Source organism: Filicampus tigris, chromosome 15, assembly GCF_054856515.1.
Source record: "Filicampus tigris isolate MCC_2025a chromosome 15, RoL_Ftig_1.0, whole genome shotgun sequence".
NCBI lineage: Eukaryota > Metazoa > Chordata > Actinopteri > Syngnathiformes > Syngnathidae > Filicampus > Filicampus tigris.
The window spans coordinates 14,813,191-14,834,011 of record NC_141231.1 but is presented as its reverse complement, the minus strand read 5'-3'; the positions used below and the strand labels follow the sequence as shown (position 1 = coordinate 14,834,011).

The 20,821-nt window shown below is 39.9% G+C and overlaps 1 protein-coding gene across 3 annotated transcripts; it reads right to left on the bottom strand.

Annotated features, from left to right (window-relative positions):
- Positions 1 to 3,798: 3,798 nt before the first annotated feature.
- amacr (alpha-methylacyl-CoA racemase) lies at positions 3,799 to 17,046 on the bottom strand. Of its 3 annotated transcripts, XM_086053373.1 has the most exons (7): positions 16,916 to 17,046; positions 15,788 to 15,873; positions 10,041 to 10,297; positions 9,645 to 9,788; positions 8,031 to 8,191; positions 6,397 to 6,583; positions 3,799 to 4,403 (listed from the first exon to the last, which is right to left on the bottom strand). In XM_086053373.1, the coding sequence occupies exons 3-7, from the start codon at positions 10,285 to 10,287 to the stop codon at positions 3,994 to 3,996; spliced, it is 1,149 nt and encodes a 382-aa protein (XP_085909499.1). In that variant the 5' UTR covers positions 10,288 to 10,297; positions 15,788 to 15,873; positions 16,916 to 17,046; the 3' UTR covers positions 3,799 to 3,993. The 3 variants fall into 3 exon arrangements, with proteins under 3 accessions (XP_085909499.1, XP_085909498.1, XP_085909497.1); XM_086053372.1 differs by lacking the exons at positions 15,788 to 15,873; positions 16,916 to 17,046 and adding an exon at positions 10,842 to 11,057; XM_086053371.1 differs by lacking the exons at positions 15,788 to 15,873; positions 16,916 to 17,046 and adding an exon at positions 10,677 to 11,052 and having other exon boundaries at positions 3,802 to 4,403.
- Positions 17,047 to 20,821: the final 3,775 nt, after the last annotated feature.

Sequence of the window (20,821 nt, the reverse complement as noted above, 5' to 3'; positions counted from 1 at the left end):
GGAAGATTTGTTGCGGATTTGTTTTTTTTTCAACGTTTTATGGTGAGTCATCAACTGATTACAACCAACTGCCATACATAAATGGAAAAAGACGTTAACCGCTTTGCCTTAAAGCGCGTCGGCACAAAACAGCCAGAAGATGAAGGCTGCTGCAGTCTTTCTGTTATTGTACAGCCAAGATTGGATTCACGGCGGACAATGACATTTTCCAGCGAGCTGTCAGCTCAACGAGGCAGCTGTATCCTGACACGTCTGTCCAACACCCGCTTCCAAAACTCTCACTTGACACAATAAAGCCCGAATGGCAATTTGATGTTCGCTTTGTTACAGAGCAAAGGAGCTGAAGGCAGTCCCTCCATTTATCTTTGCCAAAAGTACAAAAAGCCCCGAGGCTAGGTGACCGTCCGTCTATCGAGTACACGCGGGACAAATTCGCTCACGGTTGGGCAAAGTTAAAGTCTTTGAAGAACACTTGGAGTTGACTCTAACATGGCAGCGGCAAAGAGAGAGGGCAGACTTGTTTTGTCTTCTTGTGGTTGACGGCGAGTAGTAGCAGTTGTAATTTGGCAGTAGTTGGGACAAACATTTCGGTTGAGTTCGAGTGGGGTTTCTTTCCATCTGCCGTGACGGGCCGGGAATGCTCCGCCCACACGCGCTAACGGGAACTCAAATTTAGGGGGCATCATTCATCTGTCCACTATTCGTGGTACGAATGCGGTAGCCGTCGGGCTACATTTGAGAAAACGACCCGAAATTGGTCACTTCAAGTAATTTGATGTTTTCTGGCGAATCACGCGATTTAAACCCGTGCTTCCACTTTTTCACATTTTTGTTGACGTTAGGTTGCTCACACGTAGAGAGACTACAGATCTTTTAAGTCAACAATAAGGTAACATAACGGTGATAGCAGTGCTCTAGGATTTGAAAAAAAAAAAGGATGGTTCAAAGCAAACGTCAAAATCAAAATCAAAGAGGGGAAAAAAAGATGCAGTCGAGAATAAAAGCTACCGCTGGAAATAGAGAAGCTAGCTCTGAGCACTCAAGACAATCGATTAAAAGTTCAGTTCAAAACAAAAGCAGTCTCATAATTGTGTCGTTTAATGATTTGAAGGCTGAGGGAACTAAATTGCCTCGATCTTTTGGCTTTACAGACCGGCACTTTGTACCTACGGCCTGATGCAAGAGGCTGCAATTCTCTGTGAGCAGTGAGTGGCAGAAATCTTCCAAGGATGGAAGCAGCTGGCCTCTGTAACTGCTTTCTTGCAGGGACTCGCTTATCTCTCTCTTTGGCTCTCCCATCAGCCTACGAGGCCGCCTCACAATACGGCCAAGGGAGAACTTGTTTTTAATGGATGGGATGCTGAACCACCACATCAGGCTATATAGGATGCAACCGATTCAAGAAAACGGCGATGGAACACGATTAACGCTTCTCTGTCTGTTCTGTTGGGCGGTGTGCTGTGAATTTTTTCTAATGTCAAATATGTGCTTCGGATCAATAAAGGTTGAGACGCTCTGGAGCAGTACACGGTCAGTCAGTAAAATTTAGTAGCAGTTGCACAAAATCTCTGTCAAGTTTATATCTTTGGAGGACTCCTGAATATGGTCCAAATGACCCGCTTCAGAGAAACTAATTAAAAAGCATAAAAAAACCTCACAATATAATAGATCATTTCATTGGCCCTCGCAGGAGTTAAAGAGACTAAATCTTAATAATGACAGTGACTCGCTGGTAGAGTTGCTATGGTAACAAAAAGGTTTTGATCAACAGGTTCCTCACCATTATTTGGAGTAAAAACGGCTTGCAAACAACATAGGAAATAGTCTGCGTCATTTGCATAACTTCCCGTATAGCCTCGCTGTCATGTGAAAAACACATCTCCATTTTTTGCATTTTTCTTATTTTTTTTTACATGAACGGCGTTTTCGCGTTACAGACATTAATGTGAAAATTTTTAAAAAGTTTCCAAAATTGGAGGTAAGTGTTTTTCACAGGACAACGACCATATGTTCTTTTACTCATAACACCCATACTTGGGAATGAGTGGGGGAAAAAAAAAAAAAAGATTTACTTACAGTGACCATAAAAAGTCTACACACCCCGACATGTTAAAATCTTGGAAGGTTACTTCTCCATACATACCAATTGTGCTACTTGGGAGCAAAATAATGGGAATTGCGTCATATGACGCACGCACAGGGCCAGCCTTAGTGACAACAAATTGTTGGCAGAAGATACTGAGCCTAGTCTATAGACTACCGCGGCCTACTTTTTAATTATATGAGCAAGAGAAAAAGTGGCAAGAAGCTCTCCAGCTCATTTGTGGCCACTCAAGGGGATCAAGTGAATTATAAATATGAGAGGGCTTTTTATTTTCTTATCTGATGATTAAAAAGCAGGGGGGTGAAAAGCGATCAAAGAAAGAAGCTATTCCCTTAAGATGCTTGACTGTGTCAATTGCACTAATCCATGTAATTACGTTTATATTGCGGTTCCATGAACATTTTACAGGGGTTTGCAGTTTAAAAAAAAAAATCTTAGATTTGTTGAAACTGTCACGACATACCTGATTGGTAGTACATTCATGAAATGATCCGAGAGCTCCGTCTTGTACCTCCAATTTGATTTTGGAGAAATCACCATGCCCGAGGAACAACAACCAATCAGTGACGCAAGGTGCGACTGACAAAGTGTCAATCATTTGCCGTGCGCTCATAACCGGCGGTTAGCGGCAGATCTCTGCAGCCTCGCGCTTGTTAGCTTGTGCTTCGGGTGCTTTTCTGAGACTATGATGCAATTCCACCTCCAAAAAGTAAGAAAAAAAAAATACGCCCATCCCTCGTTTGCAGCCAACTGGGAATAAGATCAGCAAAAAGAAGCAGAACAAGGCACTACGGGCGGCGGAGGATTCAGAAGCAACGTGCAAATGACATTTCTGCTCGCCAGGTAAATTTGCCACACTTTTTGGATTGTTATATTCCCCAAAAACAAAACTTTAAACCGATAAAAGTCATACGACCAACAAAGCAACCAAGCCTAATGTCGGCTTTTTTTTTTTTCTTCACAGCGCTAATGCTAGCTTAATAACGTTAGCGTTGCTATGTCGTTGGATCTGACCAGCATTCTCTGTGACAATCCCGGCGACGCATTTTCATAATCATATGCCGTTAAGAATCACTGACACGTGGGAAATTGTGTGTGTATTGTTGAATTTGATTGACAGATTGACTTTCACTTTATTGAGCAAGCCACTTTGCTCTGCGATGCATGGCATTAATGGCAGTCTGTCAGTCCATCCAAATTTAGAGCGCTTTATAAAATTAGCACTTCATCTGTGGCCTTAAATTTCAAGCGGAGTAGCGCATCGCGGTGCTTGTCCCTGAGGAAGTGTTTGACATCGCATTTGCGCGGCGATCAATCGTTGCACTTACAATGGGCGCCGAGCGACTCAGGCGGTCCCAGATTCTGCAGGGGTTTATCGATTCATGTTTTTCACGGTAAAGCTTGAGAAATGCGCACGATTACTAGGAATCCTTTGTATTCAATTGCGTTACAATGACAATTCCTTTTCATAAGTCATTTAAAAAGAACGCACCGATGTGAGGAATTCATCAATTCAATGTTAGTTTGTGGGAAAGGCAGTGAAGTAACAAGTGGCTAAAACGCAAACTAATCGACTAATAAACAAACACAATCAATTTTCGTAACCAAGTGTTTTATTCAAATAACTTTATTGTCCTAATATCGATTTCTTGTAATACACCAGAATTGAATTAACATCTTTTTTTTCATAATTTCACTCTTTTTATGGATTTTGCCTCCAATATGCTTCAAGTCGTGATCAATAAACAATCAATCCCACACAATAAAAAAAAAAATCCCTTTGTGATTGATTGATGAACAAATTCTTTTTCACGCTTAGCCATCATTACGAAGTTAAGATTCCAAATCTACTGACTCCTCCTTTGAGCAGATACAAGAAAAAGTATCGGTTAGAGTTTTGCCTTGACAGCGTTGCTCTCCACAACGCCCGCAGTGAGCATCTTGGCAATTTCTGAGGATTTGTACCCGTATTCCTTCAGAACCTCCACAGTGTGTTCTCCGATAAGCGGCCCAGGGTTGACGGACGCCTCTGCGGGGGTGCGCGAGAGGAGCGGGGCCGGCCGGGGGCTTTCCTCCCCGCTGGCGTCCTTCACGAAGGAAGCCCTCTCAGCGTTGTGCGGGTGTGAGCTCACCTGGTCGAAGGACAACACGGGCGTCACGCAGGCATCCGTCCCATCGAAAATTCGCGACCAGTCTGCCTGCGTCTTGGAGGCGAAATGCTCAGAGAAGATCCGGCGGAGCTCTGGCCAGTCCGAGAAGCTCATCTGTGGCGGTAACTGGTCGCCATCTAATTCCAAACCTTGATGGGGAAGACAAAAAAAAAAAACACATAAAATGCTGTTGTAAATTATGGTAAATAATGTTCCACTCCCGGCCTGTTGGTGGCAGTAACTCAGACGGTAGAAGTTAGCATGTGTCACTGGGGTTATAAAAGGAATATCCGAACCGCACGGTCCATTTTTGATTCAAAAACTCTTGTATTTTTTTTTTTTTTGATCAGGAAAATGAAACAAGCTTGCATTTTCAGTTGTATCAGTTTGTTTTAGAGAAATCGGTACATAATTACTCTCGAAACGCCTCTTTTTCCTCCGTGAAATGGACACGCCCCCTTGCGCCCGCATGTGCGGGTGAGAGTCAACGGAGGAACCCGGACACAATTTGTCCATTCCAAATCATTCTACGAACATCGCTTATAATGTCCCCACACAGCAATCAATCTGCAGCGAAATTGAAAATATCGTAACAATAAGCCTCTTCTTGGCTCACTTAGAAGGGAATGAGTAGCTTACACACGCACGCAAGATGAATCATAATCATTTTCAAAGAAAAGGAGTAAAGAAGGAAAAAAAACCCACATAAGTGCCTCAGTGTCAATTTATTATCATTCTTCCTCTGGCCTCAAAAGGTGTTTTTGGGTGACACGTTGAAGACAGCTCCACTTACCCAAACAAGGAACAGAAGAGAATACCTCCACAACAGCCTGTTCCGGGGGTCAATCAAGAGTTCACCGCTGCAATTTTCCTTTTTGGAGATGTTCACACATTGACACTTTGCAGGCTGTAGGAGCCAAGATTGCATGACAATGACGTGTTCCAAATTCGCGGCTAAATGAATAGTGGACGGAAAATTGGCACTGGCACAGACTTGGAATTTGAATGAAACCCAAATTGCGCCTGAATGAATGTCAGGAGAGAAATAAGAATTCTTTTCTTCTGGTTCTTTGTGCTTACATTGCAAAAGAAAAGTGTTTAGAAAGAACCTATTTGTTTTGGATTCATGACATGGGTCATGTTTTGTTTCACTCAACTAATATTTTTTATTTAGCTCAAAGTGAAAATGGTATTTCAATATTTTGAAGGAAAAAGGTAGTTTTGTTTTGAATATTACGGTACTGTCACACGATTGAAAATTAAAAAAAAGTCTGGATAGGGGCTGAGTCTTGCTGCCGATGGCGAAAAGAGCAGAGGTGGGCGTTCCGTCCGTCAGTCCGTCCGTCATTGGCGGACGCCCGTTTTGCTGACGATTGACGAATGATGGGAATTTTTTTTAAGACTGACAAATGACGGAAGTGGATCCTCATCAGTCAGCGTTATCGTCACTAACCGTCAGTGATGGTCCGTCACTCCGTCACTGGCGGATGCCTGTTTTTCTGACGTATTTGGGGGGGGGGGACCAACTGACGGACCAACGGACTTCTGACAGACTTAAATGACGGACTGACTGACGGATTGACGATTACAAATCAGTTCGTCACGAAAAATGACGACGAATGACGGAACAGCAAAATTTTGTAAAATGCCCATCGCTGGAAAAAAAATCCGCAAATAGGTGAATCCACGAGTGCCGAAGTGCGAGTATGCGGGGGTCCTCTGAATTTAAAAGGACAACAACGTACTTTAACTGCCTTAAGGGGAAGTCAAAGCAAACATTTTTTTCAAGAATATGTTCGATGCAAGTCCACGAGTTGAAACATTCTGGACCGCATTCTGATAAATATTGCGTTTAAGGAATAAGTGTTAATACACTCGTTTTTAGCCATGCCTGGGGGCGGCCATTTTGTCTTCTGTCGACTGAAAATGACATCACAACTGCTCACAACGACCAATCACGGCTCAGATTGAGAAAACAGGTCAGCCGTGATTGGTCGTTGTGAGCAGTTGTGATGTCATTTTCAGTCGACAGAAGACAAAATGGCCGCCCCCAGGCATGGCTAAAAACGAGTGCATTTTGCTGCCTAATTTATATTCCACAAAAGGTCATTTAAGAGCACAGTTAAATCGAAGTCAACAAACCTCGAAGCAGTTGCGCATAAAACTGCGGCTCAATGGCGCCCACGGCCACGTGCTTGTCGTCGGATGTTCGGTACGTGTCGTAGAAAGGAGCGCCGCTGTCCAGCATGTTCTCCCCGCGAGGACGATCCCACATGCCGATGCTGCGGGATTTCCACAAAAACGAGCCCACATAGGCAGCTCCTTCCACCTGGAAGCAGAAATTGGAAAGGTGTACGCTAGTTACATTACTAATAGGAAAGTAGTAATTGGTGTCAAAGAAGTATTATTGAAATGATACAACTCGATTGAGGGACTAGTAAGATCTTTGTAAGTCGGGGGGGGGGCTAAATTTAATCTTTATTTTATTTTTTATTCAAATCGTTTGTAGGCCATAGATTTTTAAAGGTAATGTTATAAGATGAGCTTGAAACGCTACGGAACACTTTTGGGATCAGACTTTGTTTACGGTTCAAACTAATCACGAAGGCAATTTTTCACTTCACATTTTTAGAATGGGGTGTCAATTGCGCGCTTTTGCGCTATTCACAGCAGGACTCGGCCAGGATCCTCTGCGAATCGCAGGGGTTTATCGTATTGCGATGGATGAAAAGAGGAAACCGCAGAGGAGCCACACATTTGAGTTCTTCCAATTAAGGGACCGCCGCAATCACAAGAACGGGAAGCAAAAAAAAAAAAAAACAAAAGAAAAAACAATTGGGGAATCTGACTTGTGACGTTACTCGCCATGCGCGTGTTAACATGCTGCGTTGATTCGCCTCAGTGATGGAAACCTGACGCGCTTCTTGACATGGACGTCAGAACAAAGAGACCTAAGGGGAGTGCTCGCCTGTCTCGGAGTCGCGTCAGGCGCCGCTGTCATCGCTAATGCTGCCGCGGGCTCCTTGAGTGCATCGCCATGGGGAAAATGACATGTCATGACAGGGCTTTTCAGTTAACATGGTGCAATGCGTCACTCAGTCTATCAGGCAGAAAATGTTTTTTTTTTTTTTTTTTTGGGGGGGGGGGACAATGGCAAACGCAATTTACTGCTTTCGGGGTCTTAAGTTGAAACGCCAAAGAAAAAGATAACTTTCACCGAACTGTCATTTAACTGTTCAAATCTGCAGGAAATAGTACAAATCCCCTAATCGGCTAATTTCCAAGCAGTGTGATGTGGCATACATCACATGAGACATATCCAATTTCAGAGTAATAGGTCAAGAAATGATTTAATAAAAATGATCTGTCTTTGTTCAACTATCTATGCCAGCGACGTATGGTGACAGGATAAACAGGAAAATTCTCTCCAACTAGACGGCGAGTTAAGGCCTACAGCGCCTGGCTCAACAGTTCCCCAAAAACTGAGGTGGTCTTTTACGTTTTTCCTGAGAACCACGGGTTAACTGTATTTCAGAAATAAGGCCCGGATGAAGGTCTGAGCCAGCGTCAGATACAGGCCAAAATCTGACGTGCGAGCAACTTTCAGAAAAAAAACACTGCCAAATGGACAAGATATTTTTCCTGTCTTTGTAGAACTATTGACGCATTGAGCGCACGCAGCCTGGTTTGCCGTGAGGCTCCTTTTAAAACCTGTGATTCATAAATCCCACCCAATTCGGAGCTACCGATTGATGCGCCGACCTCTCTTTTCTTACCATGCTTGCATCGATGATCTGTCCTTTCCCCGACTTAGTTCGCTCCAGCAAAGCCAGGGCGATGCCGAGAGCACAGGTGAGCCCGCCGCCGGCAAAGTCGGCTAAGAGATTCAGCGGCGCATACGGCTTCTCTCCGCTGCGACCCAGACGGGATAAAAGCCCTGCAGGCAGCAATGGATCAGACAAACCATATACGTAAGGAATGAGGAAAAGAAACATGCAGTGATGACATCACACATGAGGCCGCTTTGCTGGGGTCCAAGTGGAGCCGTTAAAAAAGACAGCAAAAAGATTAAGCAACTACAGTAGTGCGATGTCCTAGCAAAGCAAAAATTCTCCGAGTACAATCATCATTATATTTGAACTCTAATACAGCGTCATGATATTATATGATAAACGATACACACCGACTAACTAACTAAAACTAACGGAAAACTCATTCAAAACAAATACAGTCGTGGCTTGAGATAAAACCTTAATTTGCTCTGTTTTGTTTTTAATGGGGAAAAAAAATTGTACTACAGAATATTTTAATCAGATATGTTTAATCCTGGCAGAGGATGAAGAATACATGCTTGTGAGTTTTGTTACATTACCCATATACATGTGCTGCCCCACCATTTGTGTTCTCAGGTTAGGAGTTTTTGGTGTTGTATTAAAATTCTCTTTTACCCTGTTTTACCTACAATAAACACAGTACAGTATCACAATTCAGCATCATTTTCATTTATTTAATTCGTCATAATCCCTCCAGGGGAAATTCAATTCACATGCCGGCTCTTGGCCAAGAGCAACTCGACCACAGCCAGCAAGCCGACGAATATCTCTGAAGTCATTGCCATTTTTGTCCACAGTGGGACTGAAACCTGTGACCTTCCGGCTTCAAAGCCCAAGTCCATACAATGCAAGAAAAATGTGACACACTGATACTTTTGCAACTGAAGAATGGATCACACGCCCACCCTCAAAGCTCTTTTATTATCAAATGTGAAGTAAAATGGATTTTTTTTTTTTTTTTTTGCACAGAGCCTCTTAGTCTATCTGCAGGGCAATCACACAGGAAACATTAACAAAAAGCCTTGACAGACCTTCAAAACAAGCACACGGTGTCCTTTGATCAATGTATAATCGCGTACTCCATCATTCATACGGTACTGTACTGCACGTACGGCAAGAATCTATCGGGGGCGCATAAAACCGCCATGTTACATTTTATGTCAAGTGAGGGTAGAGTCCGCTTTTGTCACATTTTACAATTTGCTGTATTGACTATATCCTTATTTGTATTTTGTTTACTGGTTCTCATACACCAGACCCCCCCCCCGCCCCCCCGTCCTTATTCATAAAAATGCGTGCTGCATGCTCTCCTCCTCTCCTGGACCTTGAGTCTGTAAAAAAAAAAAGAAGAAGAAATTCCTCTTCATCTAATGTGGGTGGGCCCCCACGATGAGCGGGGGATCACTGTACACTCCACTTGGAAACTCTTCACCATGGCATTTTTGCTGTGGTGTATGAGAACCAGTAAACAAACACTTACCACAACCAATTTGTGTCGGGCAACAGCAGTTTCAGCAAGCTCGCTGATTGGTTTGCGTTCCATACGTGTGTTCTTACCTGACATGGCCAGGTAGTTGATATCATGTCCGGCCGCTTTGGCGTACATTCCGCTTTGTCCGTATCCCGTAAGGCGTGCATACACCAGACGGGGATTTTCCTTTAGCAGCTCCTCTGGACCAAGACCGAGTTTCTCCATCACACCTAAGAGAACATAAGAGATTTGAACTTTTTAATCAACAATGTGTTCTCCCGCTACACCACAATTAATCCTTTGCCGCCTACTATATCAAGTTTTTTTTAACCATAGTTTTTATGCGATTTGACAGTATACTTGTAATGTAATGCTCACTTGTGTCAGGGGTCAAATAAAACTTAAATTAATAAACTAAATGTAGCACATATTTCTTGTGGAAAGTATGTATAGTTCCTTAGTAAAGATTCTCGCGGTCCCACCTTTGCGGTAGGGCTCCAGGACAACATCCGACTGGATGCAGAGCTTCCGGAGCAGGGCAACGCCCTCTGAGGTCTTCAGGTTGATGGCCACCGAACGTTTGCCTCGAGCCTGCGTGTCCATCGAAGCGCCGGCCTTCGTGCGGTCTACGCGGACCACCTTGGCGCCAAAGTCGGCCAGTATCATCCCACAGAACGGCGCCGGAGCAAGGCCCGCCAACTCGAGCACAAGTACCCCGGTCAAAGCCATGTTGAAAACACTAAAAACAAACGTTTACAAAAGTATATGTTGTGTTAATAGCCATTGTAACTGTTCAGAAACTGCTGATGTGGAACCCTAATAGTGATGGGGATTATTTATTATTTGAACATCTCAACCAAAATATTATTTCCCTGTTATCAGTAAATTTTTCATAAAGTAGGACCTTGATTTACTTAGGGGAGCTGGAACGGATTAATGACGTTTTAATTCATATCAATGGGGAAAACTTACTTGATGTATAATTAAATTGGGTTACGAGTTTGTTCAAAGATATTTAGGGGGACAGAAAATAAGAAGTGTCCCCGTGCCCTTGAACGCACCACGGCTAAAAACAAAGCTAGCTTGCTCCCGTTACAAGTAACGACACTAATACTTACAAGTAGTCCAAAGTCCAAAGTGACACACTAATGTTCTCTGTGGGGCAGTTGCTGCTAAGTCTGACTTTTCCCGACGTTCCCGAACAAGACAAACAACACGGTGGCTTTAGTATTCCACAACTTGTTTTTTTCTTCTATCGTTACAAATAAAACTGAGGCGACAACCTGCGTTTTGTTTTCACGGTGAAATTGGCTCTGGTGAAGAGTTGAATCGCTGTGAAAGGTTGCGCGCGCAGATCGCATGGATCACGTGACTATGAAATTATCCGAAGCGGCCAAGCTACTCCGTGTCAGTCACGTGATAAAATAAAATGTATCTTAAAATCGCACACTCTTAACCACGCATAGGCCATAACAGCACCACGATTAGTGAAACCCGTGGTGGAATGCAATGTGTGGTATTCAAGTATAGTATTTGCTCAGATTGTACATTGGATTCTGCCTCGATGTTTCGACGGCCTACGCTGATATACAAAACTAACCCATTGCATGAAGCTCTGCCGCCTCAAGGCGTTCTGGGAAATTGAGTTTTTGAAGTTGGAATTAAAGCTAGAACAATACGAATCTGTAAATCAATGGATTTACATTCAGGGTTTATTGGATTATTTACTTATATATGGTTAAAAGTGCAAGCAAAAAAATATCCCTGGTAGCAAAATTGTTGGCAAACATTACATATTTCCACAAACTTTTTTTTTCCCCAACTCATGCGCTTGTCTGCGCCTCCTTCAAAATTGTTCCGACACAGCATTTTTCGAGGCAAGGTGTAAATATAATATTATATTCGACAGTCCTGCTGCTTTGTTTAGCTTGTATTTTCCAATTCGTGTGGATTTAGCTGTATCAGCACAAATTAGATCTTATCCATTAAATGCTACGCTACTGCGCTGACGGGATAACAAACGCAGGCGATAAATAAATGCATTACATGCACATTCAGTGTTTCTGGGCTAAATTGTTGTTTTACCAGACAAGGTGCTCATAATATTGAGGGGAAAATATTTAATGAAATAAATATCTAATAATGTTACAGGATCACAGGGCAGCTCAGAGGCTGCCTGTGTTGGAAGAATTTATATATTAAAAATGATTCATTTATGTGTTTACTTACTTTTCTTCCAATAAACGTGTGATTTAATGTGAAAAGAAGCACACAAAACTGCGCACGAAGAGTTGCCTGTGGCACATTCTTTAAAATGTCAAAACACAAAAGAAAAGAAGAAAATATGAAAAATGTCCCTTGTAGTGAGTCAGATCTCAACATTTTCTCAGCCTCACTCTGACCTTTCCTGATATTTATAAGTTGCTGACATAAAATGATATAAATATGAAAGCCGTGCTTTGAATTTTCAGACTTTTCTTCTTTGCTCTAGTCAGTACAGAGGAATGTGATGCCGTTGAATTTCTAAGTTTGCTTACTTCCAAAGAAGTGAAATGTCTCCAATTTGATGGGTTATTGATTATCATAATGGACAGAGTATCAGTAAAAAAAAAAAATAAAAAAAAAGCATTAAAAAACTATATATATAAAAGTAAAAAAATCTTCGAGATTTTATTGTGTTAAAGTATTGAGCTCCAAAAAGGCATATGGAACCTAAAGAAGCCTAACGTGAAAGGGAGTTAAAATCTCTGCTCCCCTCTATTGGCCTTGCACTATAACTGCACTTGACAGCAACCCGTGACTTATTTTTTTCTGTTTGAGGCGAATTTTGCGATTCCAGCCATGCTGCCCTAAGTTGCTGCATATATCACACATGCTTGAAACATAATACACTATACTGTTTTATGGCAAATTGACATATTCATAGCTTGTATATTGTAGTTCTGTTTCTGTTTCTGCATGCCAACCCATAATGTGTGAAATTAAACAACCAAGTAAATCTTTTGCTATCTGAGCATTTTTCTGATATCGTGTCTGTGAGTTCTGCACTTCGGAAAATAAAAGTGTCATGAAAAAGAAAAATGTCATAAAGCTGCAAGAAAAGAGTCATATTTTTCAAAAGTAAAGTCGCGATTATACAAGGTAAAAAGTCACAAAATTGTTAGGTTTTTCAAATAGGTCATATTAAGTATTACTTTAGGGGAAAAAAGTTATAAAGGTATATATCTTTTTTAAAAATCACGTTTTTTTAAGTCGGAATATTGAAAATGTATGATATATTTTTATTTTCCAAGACAAAAGTCAAACAATTACTACACTGAGTTTCTCCAGCCATGCGGTGATCAGCTGGGCTAGAAGAAGATCCAGAGCCCTTTTCAAACAACTAAACCGTTTGAAATAAATATGAGAGAGAGAAATAAGTTATAATATAACACTAAAGTCATCATATTTTTGAGAAAAGTCATGATATTTTAAGAATTAAGTCGTATTTAATATTTTGAGAAAAAAAAAAAAAGTCTACGACAGTTCGACAAGAATGAAGTTGTATTTTTTCCCGGATTAAAGTTGTGAAATTTTAAATTCAAGTCCCATTTTTCAAGAAAAAAGTTCATAATATTCTGAGGGAAAAAAAAGTCCTAAAGCTATGCTTTGAAAATTTGAAGCTTACTTGCTTGAGACGTTAACCCTAAAAAATGGGCGATTTCAGCCAGACAAAAACAGAGTGTGTAAACCGTGCTATTATTGTTGATCCTTAGAGCAAGTTAGAGACATTTAAAAACCCCTAGGAACGTTTTTTAATTGTTAAAAAAAAAAAAATACAAATAATATTGTCTCCTGTAAAAAAAGTCCAGAACAAAAAGCCAAAGCGATAGTAAATTCTAAAATGCATTGCATAGTATAAGTGTCAAATATCTTGCATCTAAGGAAGCACAATGGAATGGCTCCCACGGGAGGCATCGCAACAATGTCATGCACGGAGCTGTGTCGCAAGACGTTTCCTGTAATATCACAGCCAGGAAGTCAAGTTTCCATGTAAACACAAGGTCCTGAGAAGCATCCAGACGGGACACCATGCTGTGAATAAATACACTGTGACTTGTTGTAAAATAATAAATACAAATAAAAGCTTGACCACTGGTATGAAATGCTTCCTCTCGCGAACGTAAGCCAAAACGTCATTAAAATAATTGTAAATGTTTAAATACCATACTACCTTCTCTTACTGTTAAGACATCGGTTACTGTTATCCAACAAAAAAAGCTTTTGTTTCCAGAATGAAGTCGGCCCAAGAGAAAAAGTCGTCATATTAAAAAAGTACAGGCTAAACTCTTATGTCTGCTTTTTTTCAAGAAAAGAGCTGTAATATTATAAGGGGGAAAGGTTGTATTTTCAAAACTTATAGTTGTGGGGGTTTTTTTCCCCAAAATAAAATCGGAATATTTTCAAGCAAGAAGTATTTTTATGAAAATAAACTAAAAACAAGTGTTTAAAGGATAAAGTCATAAAATTGATCAAATAAAGTTACATTTTTTGTGAATAACTCTTTTTGAGAAAAAACTTGCAAAATGCAAATTGCAAAAACAAAAAAAACTAAAAATTGGGCAAATGCAGCAGTAGGATTTAAGATTTTACCAGAAAAAAAAAATTCCGAAATTTTGTTGGGTTTTCCCAATTTAAAGACTTACCATTCTTTTGCTAAAGTCCTAATATAATAACATTGTATTTTTCCAAGAATCAAGTTTGATATTATGAGGGAAAAAAGCACAATAAGCCACTAACTAATTAAAGTGATGTTTATGAATAACCTCATTTTAGGGAAACAAAGTCAGATTCTTTGAGGAAAAAAATCCCAACATTACAAGGATAAAGTAAAGTAAAGAAACATCAACACTATGAGATTTGTCAAATAGTCCTTTTTTTTTTTAAAACAAAAGGGGTAATATTATAACATAAAAGGCGCAAGGTCACAAGAATAAAGTGCATTTTTACAAGACAAAACATTTTATGAGAATAAATGTGTGTATTATTAAAACAAGGCTCTTGTTTGAGTGTTTGTCAACTGCTATTTTTGGGCCTGTTATGGACACTGATGAAGTGACGACATTAGCAGATGCAAACTTTGACACACTCGCGTTATTGTTCCGAGACGAACAATTGCTCAAACATGAAGTGGACGTGCTTAATTGGAAACGCAGACGGCTTGTGAACAATGGGAGGGGTGGGGGGCCAGCTGTTTTGAGAGTCATCATGAGGACAAAACGTCCGGGCGGGAGAAAGTGTCGGCGTCTGGATACACGATGCAGATAGAGTACCGTATACGCAAATTATATTATTATAGGTGGCAGGGATAATAAGTGATGATTAAAAAAAAAAAAAAGACGCTGGTAAAAGTAGAAGTACTGATTCAACTCTAGTACTAGAGTAAAAGTAACATTACGTTCCGGACCATCCATGCAAATAGTGTTTCAAGTGTTTACAGTAAACAAATCCATTTTCCCCTCAAAACCAACAAACTAACCATTTCACAATATAGATTAGTAAACATGCCCGAAGACGGATGTTAAAAAATTAACTTAGAGCTATTTGTTCCCGTAGGCGTAAAAAGTAGGATTAAGGAGTATTTCACATTCATTATTCTTGATGAAAAGCTAAGCTGAGCTTGAAATGCTTCCCTTTTCACTCATTTTTTTAAATATACAGTGTCAAACAAACGTAAGTGTGCCACCATCTCGTGGCTGGCATTGAAATAACACCCCAAATAAACTGGAGGCAAAACAAAATAAGAGTTCTTTAAACTGTACAAATCCATGAAACCATGAACCTGCGACGGAGGGCTTTTTCCTGTACTTGTATTGGATTTTTCAGATGAGAATGTTTTTTAAACGCCAGATGCTTGTGGTTTTTTATTTCCGACACAAATCATTTCTGTAGCCGACAACATGCTACTATCATCGTTAATGCGTTGTTATTTTTTTTCCCGCCTTATGGGACCCCGAGAACTCAGCCGCGGTTGACTTTACATCACTATTTACATCTTGTTTAAAAATCATGTCATCATCCGCCGAGGTACAAAAAAGTAACGAGCCTATTCCGACAACTAAGAGTACAGATGCTTTCAAATTTAAGGAATCAAAGTAAAAAGTGAGATAGTAGTAACAAAAATACTCTGTTATTTTCCCATTAATGGGGATTATTCACAACAGAACTCTTTGAAAAGAATTTGAGGTACCAGTGGGTGTTGGCATTATCCTCAGCAACGAGTGCGGAATGTGCTGGTGTTTTCCACACCGGATCTCCTCAAACGACATCCTGAAACTGTGGGAAAAAAAAAAAAAAAACATTGGGAAGTGAGAGTGAAGCCAAGAACATGATACATCCTGTACTGTGATGGCCCATCGAAGACAAAGGGAGATATACTATATTGGAAAACAGCCACAAAACACAAAACATGAAATACAGGTACAACCTAAAGCGGGGTCCACATATACCGATCATCGGCAAAAACCCGATCATCTGATGCCTCTGAAAGATTATCCTGAGCGGTTATTGTGTGGCGCGGGCCATGTAAAGAGTGTTTTTTTCTTCACCTACACACATACCGCTAATTGGGTTGAATTTGAATATTATTTCTGTTTTCCGATCAAAGTCGGCAAAGGATTAAATGTCAGATAGCTTTGAAGATTATCCTGACTGATTATCTTGTGGCACTGGTGGGGAGAGGTGCTAAGAGTGATTGATTGTCTTCACATGCACACACCGATAATTAGGTTGAATTTGACCATTTTTCCCCGCTTCAAAGTCAGTATTTAGGCCCAACTTTCGGATATTGCTAAAAAAAAAAAAAAAAAAAAAAAAATATCCTGAGCGATTATCATGTGGTGTTAGATATGGTAAATGATTTTGTCCATGGCTCGGCTTGACGCGCTGTTGACCACACACAGCAAATCCTTACTGTCTGTCAGGTTCATCAATTAGACATTTTAAAATAACCGCGCAACACTATATGAATATAACATGATCAAATCACCCGGGATTATATGTTCATTCAACCTCAGCATGATAGGCAAACATGTGGCAGCTATTTGGTGATTAATAACAAGCAAAGTTGGGATAACTCTTAAACGATTATTCCTTCACCGTCCTAAACATTGATCAGGTTTAACATTTATGATAGTCAGGCTGATCCTTTTACAAAGAAATCAGGGAGGAACAATCACTCTTATCACACCTAACACCACAGGATAATCACTCGGGAAACCCGAATCTTAACCCTAACCCGAAGTGGATTTGATGTATAAAACTCAACATAACCCCCACCGTAGGATTGCATAGGATATTTTTTCCAGAAACATCTCACCATTGCTCACATTTGGCCCAGTTGTTGGTGTGTGTTCGCTCGTCATTTCACATCCTCGGGAAGAGTTTCCGTCGCTGAAGCGATAATGAGGAAAATCGTCCAAGTGCTTTCTGAGGAAGATACTGTATAAACTTGGAAAAAAAGGATGTTTTGATTGGCAACTACTATTGTGTCTTTTCACACACAAAACACTTGTGAGTCTCCCACATTATGGACCACCTAAAACAAACAATAGCAACAGCACTACAGGGAATGACATCAGCGAATTACGACACCCGTGCGAGAATAGTTATGACAAAAGTGCCGTGGAGGCCAGAAGCAAGTTAAGTCAAAATATAATGAAAACGAAGTCCAAAATGTCTGAGGACTCAGTTAGTTAGTTCTATAATTAATAGAAGTCAGTATTGTACAGGAAAAAGTCACAATATGGGAAAAATGCATAAAGTCAAAATGTTACAACAAAAAATTGTAATGATATGTCTGTATTATACTTCCCCAAGTGGCCAAGGCGCTCAGACCAGGAGCAGCAACACAATGTCCACTGAATTCAAGCAAAAAAAAAAAAAATGTGACAAAAAAAATCCATGACTGTATATATTTTTTATAAAGTGACATATCATAGTGCTTCAATAAGAGTAAGTGTGCATAAAGAGGTTTCGATTGTGTAAATCGCGTGGAGAGCTAAAAATCTACTGATCTCATATATACATATACATACATATACACATATATATACGTATATACACATATATATGCGTATATATATTCATATACATACACGTATACATACACATATACATATACGTATACATACACATATACGTATACATATACGTATACGTATATGTATACATATACGTATACATATACGTATACATATACGTATACATATACGTATACATATACGTATACATATACGTATACATATACGTATACATATACGTATATCTCACTATATCACAGGTGGATGGTCCAAAATGTATCCGATAGTCGTTAAACTCTGGTTCACCGTATAGCTGTTGGATAGCCGGTGTGATGGGCATGTTCCAGTAATAATCACGCAGTATAGAGAGAGTGAAGGAGGTAGGCTTTGATTTGATGGTTCTCCAAGCAGCAGTTAACCTTTTGTCAGGTCAGTGACATGACTGCATTCAAGAATCTCACGATCCCTGACTTTCCCACTATAGTTAGCCACTCCAGACTTTGAGCTCAAAGCGCAGCTAAATATAGCCCGGCCGATGCATTGTTTATTATCCAAAGCATCGCTTTAAAAAGGCGCATCATCTTGGAAACAAATAGAACTGAATTCTCCAGCGTTTTTTTTTGGAACAATACACCTTCACTCTTGTAACACACACACTCAAATGATTTACATCACGGGAAAGCGAACAGGTTGACACTCCTTTGCATTCTTCGACTCCGGCGTCCCGTTTTAACTCCCGTGGGGGAATGTACACGTGTGGATAATCAATTAGCTTTCATTCATGGACAATGGTAGGAAGTAATCAGGTACAAATACAATACTTTGTTACTAAAGTTAATGTAAGTAGATTTTTCCACTTGCCGTACTTCTCCTGGAGACTTTTTACCCCCATTTGAAAAATGAGGGGGAAGAGACAGGAGTTGTGTTTTTTTTAGCCTCGCTTATCAAAACCATGTTAAGCTATGCTTCTTTGGCACAACGAAAAATATGCATTCTGGCAGCTCCCAAATTATGCTTTAAATTGTTGTATTCAATAAATAAAGACTATCTGCAGATGCTGGCACAGAATTTAACAGAAAGAATGTTGCACAGAAAGGGCGGGAAAAGTTATGACTCCCACAAGTCAAGCCTCTTAAGACATGTCCAGGAGTGAAATCACTCACAAGACTTGTCTGGTTTATCTTATTTTTATTTTTTCATTTTATTGAACATTGCAGGGATGAAATGCCAGGAGAGCTTAAAAAAAGCATGTGAAAAACTAAACAGCAGAATTATTTTTAATAATAAGGCAGGATTACTGCTGATCATTATTACTATTATTATTATTATGAATAATAATATTAGCTATTTTTATTGCACGCAAACTTTTCCCCATGTGACACCGATTGTTGCTAGAATCATTGGACTGCATGATCTGCCTTGCACAAAATTGAGATATGTTGTCAGCGCCCATGGGGCACACTTTTAAATACATATTTTGTTACATTTACATTTCATTTGTTCCAAGAGAAGGCCACTTTGCGCAATTGCACAAGTAGTTTTCCATACCCATGGATGGAGTGGGGCACTGCCGCATCTGTATTTATTATCTTAAATACAATGCAAATATATATATATATATATATATATATATATATATATATATATATATATATATATATATATATATATATATATATATATATATATAATTTATATATATATATAATTTATATATAATTTATAATTTATTCATTTTTTTAGACTTTACTGTTGTTGTTGCACTGCTATAAAGTTAAAGTGAATTCGCTTTTTTATTTGTATATTTTCGACATCCTTATTACGTCTTTTTGATGTATAGTCCCTGTGATGTTGAGCTCACACAATAGCATCAAATCACTTACCTCCAGCTGTTTTGGGCATTTTCCTGTTATGCGCATCGCATACCCAGTGTGCGCTCTTTCAAGGTGGACTCGCGGACGGTGCGACACAATGGCAATACTTCCCATAGTCTATTTTTAAAAGTAGAGCAGCAGATGGAAACGCCTCAGACGAGGCGTTTGCATTTGCATTGGTTCTTGTTCCTAAGTCGCATTATTTGCATTGTCAAAAGCGCCGCCAACAGATGAATATATGCCGTTTATTCAAATCATATGACCCTGAAGGTGCGCTTGAAGGTGTCGCGTGAAATTTTTTGGATGACTTTTTCGTTTCATTCCCTACATTTGAAAACTATGCTTTCTAGTGTTGTGATGATATATACTGAAATACCGATACTGAAATATCGATACCTCAGATACCAGATCGGAATGCTCTAAAATTGATTCTTAAATACAAAATAATCAATACTTTTGATACTTCAGGCATTTGAGATAACAGGAATACAGTAAAAAGTAGTTAAACCGTTGAGAGCTAGTTTAAATAAAACTGTAAAAAGGATTTGCATTCAGCTTCTATGTTGGATCCGTCTCACCAACACCAATTCGAATTTTATTCAATAACGGATTAGAAAGCAAATCGGTATTACACTTGAACTAAAGCACATTTCAGCATCCGACTCTTTGACTACACTGTAAATCATGACTATTTTAAGGAGGCTAAAACAGTCACTTAAATGGGAACAATTTTAAAATATAAATGACTGACATTTAAGGCAATAATGTTAGTGAAGTGCAACAAAGCAAGCAAGTTGTTTGCTCCAAAAGCGGGTCTGCGAACCATGAACCTGCGAGTTTTGTTGGAGTGCCCAACTTACAATTTCATCGTTTGTTGCCTTGAAATTTTGAGTTCTGTCAACTCTTTCTTCATCCGGTTTACAAGCTCAAAGTTGCAATAATTTATGGGTTTGAATCAGCACTCTACTTTTAGCCGAATATCTGTACTTCTTCTTTGTATAGTGTTTGTGTACTTTTGCTACCTCTGTGTGTGTGTGTGGGGGGGGGGGGGGGGGGGGGGGGGCTATATTTAGTCCAGTCCGGGTTGGTATGATTTGCCAATGGCTGGGAAGAGAGCCCAGTGGGTCAGGTTTTATGGCACCATGTGGACAGGGTCACCTCAAGGCTGTGTCCTGTCACCTTTAAACACATATGATAACATCTAAACGTTCACAGAATGTGTGATTCACCGTACTCACAAGACTCTGAGTCATATAAAGACATAAAAAAAAAAAATGTAAATTGGCAGTGCCTCAAATGACTTAAAGGTCACAGGTTTCACTTTTTTTC